At 38.6% G+C, this 12819-nt stretch overlaps 1 protein-coding gene across 4 annotated transcripts in view; it reads right to left on the bottom strand.

The window, feature by feature from the left end:
- Window positions 1-12819, bottom strand: part of NELL2 (neural EGFL like 2) — a 433912-nt gene that overhangs the window by 196776 nt on the left and 224317 nt on the right. For all 4 annotated transcript variants that reach the window (XM_070454537.1, XM_070454534.1, XM_070454535.1 and 1 more), the window contains exon 13: window positions 2786-2914. In XM_070454537.1, the coding sequence (XP_070310638.1) occupies window positions 2786-2914 (129 nt within the window). The remainder of the gene's footprint in view (window positions 1-2785; window positions 2915-12819) is intronic.

Raw genomic sequence — 12819 nt, 5'->3', positions numbered from 1 at the left:
CCCCCTCCCACCTCCCTCTCCACCCGATCCCTCTGGGTCTTCCCAGTGCACCAGGCCCGAGCACTTGTCTCATGAACCCAACCTGGGCTGGTGATCTGTTTCACCCTAGATAATATACATGTTTCAATGCTGTTCTCTTGAAACATCCCACCCTCGCCTTCTCCCAGAGTCCACAAGTCTGTTCTATACATCTGAGTCTCTTTTTCTGTTTTGCATATAGGGTTATCGTTACCATCTTTCTAAAGTCAATATATATGTGTTAGTATACTGTAATGGTCTTTATCTTTCTGGCTTACTTCGCTCTGTATAATGGGCTCCAGTTTCATCCATCTCATTAGAACTGATTCAAATGAATTCTTTTTAATGGCTGAGTAATATTCCATGGTGTATATGTACCACAGCTTCCTCATCCATTCGTCTGCTGATGGGCATCTAGGTTGCTTCCATGCATCTTAATTGACTCATCTGTTTCATCACATTATCCTGCTTTCTGTTTCTAGAACATCTAAGCTATTACCACTTATGGTCTGTCTACTTACTATTCCTTCTAGTTGAAATGCCCTGTTTCAGATTTTTCTGTATAATTTCCTGATCATCAAATCTCAAGTCAACTGGCAATCCCCTGCCAACCCCAGACCCAGAGGCTTTCCTTGACCATTTCATCTAAACTAATCCCCAGTCAATTTCTATCACATCATCCTGTTTAACTTTCTTCCTATTGCTTACTACTATCTTAAATTGCCTTCTCTACTTCTAAGTTACCTACTTATTCTCTGTCTTCTCCCTCCAATATAAGCTCCTAAGCACAGAAAACTTAGCAGTCTTATTCACCATTTAGCTTAGCAGTCTTATTCACTGTTTTCTAGGCACCCAGAGACTAGAAAACTGCTTGGTGCACAGTAGGTGCTCACTAAATATTTATTATAAGAGTAAATACATTTCATGACAACAGAAAAGCAGCAGCTCAAAACATAAATAATTATAAGATTAAGAAAAAAGAGGTACCATATGAGTTTATATCATGTGATTTCATATTACACATATTAACAATATCAGGGAATGTATTACATATCAGAGATCTCAAATATTAATGAAAAACACATTACTAAGTATGCTTAAATTTATTTTTAATGTAAAAACTTTCAGAATTAGGAATTTTACATTAATCTACATATGAATGGGGAAGGGAAACTACATGTGTCTTTGTGCTTTGGCAAAAGTGGAATGGTCTCTTTAGCTCTGAATCAGAAGCATTTAAAGGAAAATGCTAGGGGAAATGGTCAATTTAAAAAGTGAATATCAATTTTTAAGGCAGAGAAAATCTATTGAAAACTAAGAGAAAGGAGAAGGAAACAGCAACCCACTCCAGTATTCTATTCTTGCTTGGGAAATCCCACGGATATAGGAGCCGGGTGGGCTATAGTTCACGGGGTCAAAAAGAGCAGCCGAGTAGCTTTCACTTCACTTCCATATATACATAACTTTAATATCATACCCATTGAGCAAAATAAGTTTCATAAAGGTGTTTCAGATCTTATTTAAACTAAATTAGACCTTTTGTATCCAGAACAACAACAATGTTCAAAATTTCACAGGTGTTTTATTATTGTGTCAGTCCAATATTAAACATTTAAAATGCCTGTTCATAAGACTTGTTTTTGATAAGTTTATCTTTAGTGTATTATTTTCCAGATAAATACAATAAATAAACATCTTGTTTTCTTAAATAAATAAATAAATAAAACTAAGAGAAACAACAATAACTGAACTCATTGGAAAAGACCCTGATGCTGGGAAAGATTGATGGCAGGAGGAGAAGGCAATGACTAAGGATGAGACGGTTGGATGACATCACCAATTCAATGGATGAGTTTGAGCAAACTCTAGGAGACAGTTAAGGACAGGAAGCATAGCAAGCTGCAGTCACAAAAAGCTGGACACAACTTACTGACTGAACAAAGGCTAACAAATCATTATATAACTAAACATGATCTCTAGGGACTGATGGCACTGATTCTACACATTTGGAAAGGGTAAGACCAGAAGCTTCCAAATGCCCAAATACCACCACACCACTGTTCTTACCTGCAAGACCCACTAGGTAGTCACACAGTTAATAAGAATGACTAAAATATGTGCCTCGGGGAAGTTACATACTACAACACCTCTTGTAATTCTAGGATCTTCACGAAGAGTCAAAGCTGCAGTATCTGTGGATGCCCAGGCCTTCTCACTGTGTTTGGACTCTATCAGCGAGGCAACAAACTACCTGAGATATTCGTTAAGGATTTAAAATAACTAGGAAACTCTTTACTCCATTGGAGCTATTTACTAAATACCACAGAGCATGAATACAACCACTGAGATTACTGACAGTAGCAAAACAAAAATGCTGTGGGCACTTCATCTTTCTGTTAATTGACTGTCTTTGTTATACAACATTGCCTGCAAAAATCTGACTATAATCCTAACCACAGGCCGCAGTAATCATGTCAATATGTGACCTATCTGAATATCTAATTATAAAAAAAGAAGGCAATTTCACAGTGGAAGTATTGTCCTAATTCAAGAAACCTAGCCATATTAACTTATTAGTCTGACATAGCAGAAAGATGAAAAACTTTAATTCGAAAGATAATTATTTTTAGCTGATTAATATGGTTCAAATTAAATTCACTGCTTTTAATGGGCCTATCAATTTGACAACCTGGGAAATGAATAAATTTTGCATGCAGTAATTCTAGGAAATTCATACAGCCAAGCTACACTTCATTACAAGGATTACCTTCACAGTAGGCATTGTCTTCTCGAAGAGCCCTAAAACCGTCTCGACAGCTGCAAACAGCTCTGTCATTCAGATTTCTGCAGACAGAATTCTCCATGCAGTTATGCCTTTCAGAGCAAAAGTTATAACCTACAGGAAGAAAGAAATTATTATGGTAAATGAAATCATAACAAGGCAAAAACATTTTGTCTCTTAATATCTTTCTTTTATTTAGAAGCTATATTTTCTTACATGATTATGCTGATATCTTTATCCAGTGTTTATAGAACCACCTGTTATATGTACTAAAAAGTTCTTGTAGTGTATTTAACACAATTAAGAGTTAATTGGAGGAGGTCACCATTAAACCCACCATAGAGCCGCCAGAACTCACACAACACTGGGGAAACAGACTGTTGGAGGGCACAAACAGAGCCGTGTGCACACCAGGACCCAGGAGAAAGGAGCAGTGACCCCACAAAAGACTGACCCAGACTTGCGTGTGAGTGTCCAGGAGTCTCCGGCGGAGGCGTGGGATGGCAGGAGCCTGCTGCAGGCTTGGGGCACTGAGTGCAGCAGTGCCTGCATAGGACGCCCTGAAGGAGGTCGCCGTTATCTGCATCACCTCCACCATAGTTTGGTCTCAGGTCAAACAACAGCAAGGGAGCAAAGCCCCGCCCATCAACAGGAAATTGAATTAAAGATTTACTGAGCACGGCCTGCCCATCAGAACCAAGCCCAGTCTCCCCCTTAGCCTCTCCCATTAGGAAGCTCCCATAACCCTCTTATCCTTATCCATCAGAGGGCATACAGAACGAAAACCACAATCATAGAAAACTAAGCGATTTGATCACAAGAACCACAGCCTTGTCTAACTCAATGAAGCTATGAGCCATGCCCTGTAGGGCCACCCAAGACAGACGGGTCATAGTGGAGAGTTCTGACAAAACATGGTCCACTGGAGAGGGAATGGCAAACCACTTCAGTACTCTTGCCTTGAGAACCCCATGAATAGCATGAAAAGGGAAAAAGATAGGACACTGAAAGAGGAAATTCCTGGGTGCCCAATAGGCTACTGGATATCAATGGAGAAATAACTACAGAAAGAATGAAGAGGTGGAGCCAAAGCAAAAACAACACCCAGTTGTGAATGTGACAGGTGATGGAAGTAAAGTCCCAAGCTGCAAAGAGCAATAATGCATAGGAACCTTGAATGTTAGATCCATGAATCAAGGCAAACTGGAAGTGGTCAAATAGGAAATGGCAAGAGTAAACATCAACATTTAGGAATCAGCGAACTAAAATGAACTGGAATGGGTGAATTTAACTCAGATGACCACTATATCTACTACTATGGGGAAGAATCCCTTAGAAGAAATGGAGTAGCCATCATAGTCAACAAGAGTCTGAAATGCAGTACTTGGATGCAATCTTAAAAACGACAGAATGATGTCTGTTCATTTCTAAGGCAAACCATTCAATATCACAGTAATCCAAGTCCATGCCCCAATCAGTAATGTTGAAGAAGTTGAAGTTGAATGGTTCTATGAAGACCTACAAGATCTTCTAGAACCAACACCCCCAAAAAAATGTCCTTTTCATTACAGGAGACTGGAATGCAAAAGTAGGAAGTCAAGAGATACCTGGAGTAACAAGCAAATTTGGCCTTGTAGTACAAAACGAAGCAGGTCAAAGGCTAACAGTTTTGCCAAGAGAACGCACTGGCCGTTAACAAACACCCTCTTCCAACAACACAAGAAAAGACTCTACACATGGACATTGCCAGATGGTCAATATAAAAATCAGATTGATTATATTCTTTGCAGCCAGAGATGGAGAAGCTCTACACAGTCAGCAAAAATAAGATTGGGAGTTGAGACTGTGACTCAGATCACAAACTCCTTATTGCCAAATTCAGACTTAAATTGAAGAAAGTAGGGAAAGCCACTACACCATTGAGGTATGACCTAAATCAAATCCCTTACTATTATACAATGGAAGTGACAAATAGATTCAATGAATTAGATCTGATAGACAGAGTGTTTGAAGAACTATAGACGGAGGTTCATGAAATTGTACAGGAAGCATTAATCAAGATCATATCCCAAAAAAGAAATGCAAAAAGGCAAAATGGTTGTATGAGGAGGCCTTAGAAACAGCTGAGAAAAGACAAGACGTGAAAGGCAAAGGAGAAAAGGAAAGATACACTCATTTTAATGCAAAGTTCCAAGGAATAGCAAGGAGAGATAAGAAAGCCTTCCTCAGTGATCAGTGCAAAGAAACAGAGGAAAGCAATAGAATGGGAAAGACTAGAGATCTCTTCAAGAAAATTAGAGATACCAACAGAACATTTCATGCAAGATGGGCACAATAAAGGAAGAAATGGTTTGGACCTAAAAGAAGCAGAAGATATTAAGAGGTGGCAAGAATACACAGAAGAACTATACAAAAAAGATCTTCACAACACAGATAATCACGATGGTGTGATCGCTCAACTAAAGTTAGACATCCTGGAATGTGAAGTCAAGTGGGCCTTAGGAAGCATCACTGCGAATAAAGCTAGTATAAGTGATGGACTTCCAGTTGAGCTATTTCAAATCCTAAAAGATGATGCTGTGAAAGTGCTACACTCAATATGCCAGCAAATTTGGAAAACTCAGCAGTGGCCACAGGACTGGAAAAGGTCCGTTTTCATTCCAATCCCAAAAAAAGGCAATGCCAAAGAACGCTTGAACTACCACACAATTGCACTCATCTCACATACTAGTAAAGGAATGCTCAAACTTCTCCAAGCCAGGCTTCAACAGAATGTGAACCGTGAACTTCCAGATGTTCAAGCTGGATTTAGAAAAAGCAGAGGAACCATAGATCAAATTGCCAACATCCGCTGGATCAGAGAAAATGCAACCGAGTTCCAGAAAATCGTCTATTTCTGCTTTATTGACTATGCCAAAGCCTTTGACTGTGTGGATCACAATAAACTGTGGGAATTCTGAAAGAGATAGGAATACCAGACCACCTGACCTGCCTCTTGAGAAACCTGTATGCAGATCAGGAAGCAACAGTTAGAACTGGACATGGAACAACAGATTGGTTCCAAATAGGAAAAGGAGTACATCAAGGCTGTATATTGTCACCCTGCTTATTTACCTTACATGCAGAGTACATTATGAGAAACGCTGGGCTGGATGAAGCACAGGCTAGAATCAAGACTGCTGGGAGAAATATCAGTGACCTCAGATATGCAGATGATACCACCCTTATGGCAGAAAGTGAAGAGGAACTAAAACGCCTCTTGATGAAAGTGAAAGAGGAGAATGAAAAAGTTGGCTTAAAGCTCAACATTCAGAAAACTAAGATCATGGTATCTGGTCCCATCACTTCATGGGAAATAGATGGGGAAACAGTGGAAACAGTGGCTGACTTTATTTTGTGGGGCTCCAAAATCACTGCAGATGGTGATTGCAGCCATGAAATTAAAAGACGCTTGCTCCTTGGAAGGAAAACTATAATCAACCTAGACAGCATATTAAAAAGCAGAGACATTACTCTGCCAACAAAGCTCCATCTAGTCAAGCCTATGGTTTTTCCAGTAATCATGTATGGATGTGAGAGTTGGACTATATAAAAAGCTGAGCACCAAAGAATAGATGCTTTTGAACTGTGTTGTTGGAGAAGACTCTCGAGAGTCCCTTGGACAGCAAGGAGATCCAACCAGTCCATCCTAAAGGAAATCAGTCCTGAATATTTATTGGATGTACTGATGATGAAGCTGAAACTCCAATACTTTGGCCACCTGATGCAAAGAACTGACTCCTTAGTAAAGACCCTGATGCTGGGAAAGATTGAAGGTGGAAGGAGAAGGGGATGGCAGAGAATGAGATGGTTGGGACAGGGAAGCCTGATATGCTGTGGTCCATGGGTTGCAGAATCAGACTGAAATGAACTGAACTGAACTGAACTGAAGATAACATAGTGAGGAAGGAAAGTAATCTGAGAATTAGTGACTGAACATTATCAATAACTATGAGTAACACAGACCAAGCCAGACCAGATGTGCACATGTGTATTTAAGAAATGAAACAGATGACCTGGCATCTTAAAGAAAAAAATACACAAAAACTCTAAATGTGTTTAAAAAAAAAAAACACTTTAATTTTCTCTGGAAATCTGAAAGACAAGTATGTCTACTTAAAATAAAAAAGTTTATGAATTATAAAGATTCCAGAGTCTTTATGAGAGGAAGTATAAATGGAACACTTCATATACAGTGACACCAATCATGTTTAATTTCTTGAATTTCTTTTTCCTCTGTGAATCCCTTGTTCAAAGATCATCTAAGATGCTGAAATGAAAAGCTTGAACACTGGAATCTATATTTAATGAAAATTATATGATTATGCATCATTCAAACAATTTTAAAATTGCTTGATGCATAAATTTTCTAGCTAGTTTTATGCTGTCTAATGAATTAGTATTTCAGCATGTATAAAAGAGAAGATGTTTAAAAAAATACATCTCATGTAGCTCAGAATAAACTCATCTACTTACATGCAAGAAAACACTTTTACTTGAGCAAATCATGAAGATGTAAGTTCTACACTGGCTTATCTTATTTATCAAATTACCACAGATCATGTGATTCAGTGAAGGACTGAACCATAGCCAGCAGGTATACTCTGGCACAGCCCAATGACTGATGTCCATTCCAACTGGTTTGTGCCCATAATGACTATGCAGAATATCATCACAGAATTAAAACATATCTCCCATGAGATGTGTTAAAATATATAGTAAAATTTTTTTTGGTACAATTTAATAAGCTTTAGGAAGGGCGAGGTTTGAGTGATTTCTACAGGAATTAAATAAAATAGAACTGAGGTGAATGAAAACTGGAAAACTACATAGTAAATAAAGCACTAAAATCACTTGACAACTTTTCTTCACAAAATTCTTCACAATCTAAATTCTTATGATTCAGGCTGAAAATTTTGAAGTGAAAGGTTCATTTTTATGAAGAGGAAAGTTAAAAATGTTTTTTCCTAGGGTCTATTTCTTTCCTTCTTCTTTAAGTAGCTAAATTGAGACCATTTTTCTTAAAATGTATTCCAGTGTCTTTTTACAATGCCTGCCTGAGGGGGTAAATTCAGCTAAAAAGTCATTCTCATTATCTTTCCCAATAACTCACCACATCATCAACCTAAAATGAAAAGGTTCCAAAAAATCACTTTATATTTATTCTAAATTAAAACAAAGTACTAAAATTGTTGGCCCAGTCCTTAAGAGGGCTTCCCTCATAGCTCAGCTGGCAAAGAATCCACCTGCAATGCGGGAGACCCCAGTTCAATTCCTGGGTTGGCAAGATCCCCTGGAGAAGGGATAGCTACCCACTCCAGTATTCTTGGGCTTCCCTTGGGGCTCAGCTGGTAAAGAATCCACCTGCAATGTGGGAGACCTGGGTCAGGCCCTGGGCTGGGAAGATTCCCCTGGAGAAGGAAAAGGCTACCCACTCCAGTATTCTGACTGAAGAATTGCATGGACTAAATAGTCCATGGGATCGCAAAGGATCGGACATGACTGAACAACTTTCACAGTCCTTAAGAAACACAGATAATTAAGAGACCATGCTTTAACACACTGCTGAATCTGTAGAATTTCACCCTTAATGTTTCAAACAACTCTTAAAAAGCAGTGACTAAATACAGGAACTGTTCCTGGTGCACTTTTATTTTTCTTTTGTAAGTTTATAATTTTCAAAACTATCTTTCAACACATTTTGATGTATTTTCTCTTCTCCCATTTTTCAGATTCTGTCCAATACATGCCATCACTGTCTATGCCATATGCCTCCTCTATTACAATCCATTTCTGATTTGACCTAACTGATGGTAAGACTCCCTCATCTCAGCATTAAATACCATGCACATGCTCGCCATGCAGTGCTTAATTACTGCAAGAATTTTCAAATATAAGATAACAGTGTAATTCTACTTTTCACTATTTTAGGTTCATTTAGGGAGTACACTGCTTTTTGTCAAATGAGTTTTTATAAATTAACCCAGAGACTTGAAAATTGAAAATTTTGTCAAATTTTAACTTACTCTAAACAGTGTCAGCTATTTTGATTTGGTCTCTCAACAGACAAAAGTTGATTGAATCTCTTGGTTGTTTTACTGCTTAGAATCAAAAATGCCAAGGTTAAAAGGCTAACTGCTAACTACTGATGGGTAGAAAATTCAGACTCACTTAAGGGGATTTGTTTCCACTCTATAGGGAAGAACTTAAAAAAAAATCAGACTATGGGTTGACAATAAACCGTATTTCTACTACCATCATAGCTGCAACCCTACCTATCTGTGCTTGGATTTCAGAGTTGAAAGATCTACATCTGATCTCTACCACTTACTGGCTGCGTAAATTACTAGCTGTGTAAGTTAATTAACCTTCCTAAACCTTCAGATTTTCTCACCTGTAAATTAGGATACTATCTACCTCACAAAAATATAAGGTTCACATGAGATCATCTATGCAAAAGTATAATAGTTTCACATTAGTTAATAATTAAGTAGAGTATTACTAATAAGCCACAAATAAATGTGCTGAGATAGCTATCATAGGAGAATATTCACATATTTGTTACAGATGGATAGAGCAATCATCTAATACAATCAGGTATTTCTTTTATTTCCTCCTTTCGATTTTAAACTCACGGATACCAAGTTTTCTATTCCTTTTAAGCTTTCCAAATTTATACAAAATTCTTGTATTAAGTATACTAGAACTTTCTATAAGCTTCTATAAAATGTTGATATGCATTTTCTATGACTGATGAAGTGAGGAAGGGTACAAAAGATTATACGTAAGAGCAACACAAATAAAGGTATCCAAGAGAAAATGAATACAATAATTTAGAGGTGATTATTTGTTGGATTTGCCTATAGGTGTCTATTTCTTCCTTCGATAGGGGAAAAAAAAACAACCCAGCCATACCTGGAATGAACTCTTCACCTCTACTATTAGCCTAGATGCTTACAGGAAAATGGACTCCACTGCACACTGATCAAGACCACACCAAACAATACATCCTACTAGCCTGAACATAATTTCTTCAGGTCTGAGCAAATGATCCAGTGCAGGTTAATACAGATAATTAAATCTCAATTCTGGGACTTTTGTTCAACCTAAGAAGATACTGAACTTTGTCTTCCACCTACTTAAGTATCAAAACAATGTGAGCATAACAATGTCGGGATCTACCCAAGAACACAGAGTTTGAAAATAAGGCCATCTCAGAGGAGGCAAATAGATGTATCTAAGGAGAGTGACAAGGTTTGAGATCTGAATCAACCCACTCACCAGGGCCATGCGTTCCATTTTTTCACTTAGGTCAGTTGTATTGGTTGTTCTATCACTTGTACCTGAAACAATACTAACTCATATCGGTACCATCTATGAGATGATGGATAATCCTGACTTTTCCCAAAATGTAGTTCATGTGCATGGATGAACATTTAAAATAAAGTACAGATAGCAATGGGCTTCCCTAGTAGCTCAGCTGGTAAAGAATCCACCTGCGATGCAGGAGATGCTGGTTCGATTCCTGTGTTGGCAAGATCTGCTGGAGAAGGGATAGGTTAACCCACTCCAGTATTCTTGGACTTCCCTTGTGGCTCAGCTGGTAAAGAATCCACCTGCAATGCGGGAGACCTGGGTTTGATCCCTGAGTTGGGAAGATCCCCTGGAGAAGGGAAAGTCTATCCACTCCAGTACTCTGGCCTGGTGAATTCCGTGGATTGTAGAGTCCATGGGGTCGCAAAGAGTCCGACTCGACTGAGCAACTTTCAATTTCACTTTCAAAGATAGCAATGAAATTCTTTTAATGTGTACAAAAAATACATGAATTCAACAAATAATCCAGTCATTTCATGGATACCACTAGAATGAAACTAACTTTTCACAAAATGTGTTAACTAACAGTAGATAACAAAAAATTAACTAAATTATATTATTTGTGATAGATAACAAGAATCACGAAGGTATAATTGAATGATGTGGTAAATTATGAACTGTACAGAAGTTGGGAGCAAATGGTCTACACTCACTCAGCCTTATGAACACAATGCCTCCATTACTTCTAATTGTAAATCCTGACAAAGTCAATATTAAATTAAAAAGTGGGTATCTGGTGAACAGGATTTGATAGTCCACAGGCAGAGAAAGGAGCGGCCAAGAGAGGAGGAAGAGAATGGGAAGGGATGAGATATGAAAACACACAGTTTCATGTTATTTCTGTATCTAAGTCAGAGTCCTCATTGCGTGACGAAGTCTCTATCCTATTACAATTGGTCATATGACTCCTTGAAGGAGCTCTCAAATATGAAAAAAGCGAAAAGAACACTTTTGCTACACTCTTCCTGAGCTGCCACAACAGAAGAGAAGAAGATACCTAGAAATCAGTCCTGCCTGGATGTGACTTGGTGCCTAGAGATCTGGAGCCTTATTTCAGCACACAGCTTGGTTTCCAAATACTGGTTGAACCTCCAGTGGAAAGGTCAACTCTTTAATCTCATGCTCTGCCCTCAGGGAATATTTAATAAGCATTGTTGAACAACTTACTTTTTCAGATGTGAACATGTCATCTTTAGCACTAGGCAGACAGGCCTGGATGCTGGAGGCCAGTTTCACTGCAAATGAATTCGTCACAACATTCTACACAACTCCTGTGTGTAGGAGTTGACTCAAAATTTCAGCCTTCAAAAATTAATTTGCTTTTAGTTTAAAAGTCAGAGAATGGCAGGAGAACTCATTTGTTTATTCTATATATTTGAAGTCAGAAATGGAAGCAAGTTTTAGATCTTTCAAGAAAAGTCAACTTGTCCAATTTCAGCTTCAGTATTAACTAAGCCAGTGGTTCTCAATCCAAGCTGTATAAAATAATTTATTACTCAAGGTTTTTTGAAAGTTGGTCCCAAGGTTCTATCACATACATCTTACCTGACTCTGAAACACTTGTTCAGGAATAAGGAAAAGGAATCTCTGCTTTTACCTTAGCAAGGGCAATTCCATATTTGAAGCCCCAGTTCCATTGTGAGAAAAACCCGTGATGTAGGACTGGATATGCCATAATGTGATTAAATACTTAAAGAACAATCTCTTGAGAAATTCCAGGAACTGCAGGATACTTCAACTCCACAGCTACAGATAACCTGTTCTCCTTGCACGATCACACAATGCTGCTAATCAGATCACCGCACCACAGGTTCAGTTCTGGCTTCAGTGGGTCACAAATCAAGTATAACAGAGTCTTGGGTGGGGGGATATAGATCACAGTATACTTTGTCATTGTATTTCAAGTGTGTTGTGTAAACATCTTAACTTTTATAACTATAGCCAATATAAACATAATAGTTTTTGTTCCTAGCTTTTCCATTTTTCTCTGGTGGCTCAGCTGGTTAAGAATCTGCCTGCAATGTGGGAGACCTGGGTTCAATCCCTGGGATGGGGAGATCCCCTAGAGACAGGAACGGCTACCCACTCCAGCATTCTGGCTTGGAGAATTCTATGGATGGTATAGGCCATGGGGTCACAATGAGTCAGATGTGACTGAGCAATTTCACTTTCACTTTCCATTCTTAACTTGCTTTTGGTAATATGTTAAAGCTCGTTAAAAAGAAATGAGTGTAATTAGGTCTTTTCTTGACATCTGAAGTGCTCTGTTCTGTGCTTAGTTGCTCAGTTGTGTCCAACGCTATGTGACCCCATGGACTGCAGCCCACCAGGCTCCTCTGTCGATGGGGATTCTCCAGGTAAGAATACAGGAGTGGGTAGCCTATCCTTCTTCAAAGGATCTTCCTGACTCAGGAATTGAACTGTGGTCTCCTGCCTTGTGGGTGGATCCTTTACTAGCTGAGCCACCAGGGAAGCCCTCTGAAATGCCCTATTCTTACTCACATCTTTTTACCCAAATCTAGCCAACCTGACTGATAGGTATTCACTCTCTGCTCTCTAAGTAGCTCCTGGAAACTAGAGGATTAAAGATGGCCACAAATTTTTAA

The sequence above is a fragment of the Odocoileus virginianus genome, chromosome 24 (genome assembly GCF_023699985.2).
Source record: "Odocoileus virginianus isolate 20LAN1187 ecotype Illinois chromosome 24, Ovbor_1.2, whole genome shotgun sequence".
NCBI lineage: Eukaryota > Metazoa > Chordata > Mammalia > Artiodactyla > Cervidae > Odocoileus > Odocoileus virginianus.
This window is presented reverse-complemented; position numbering and strand designations above follow the sequence as displayed.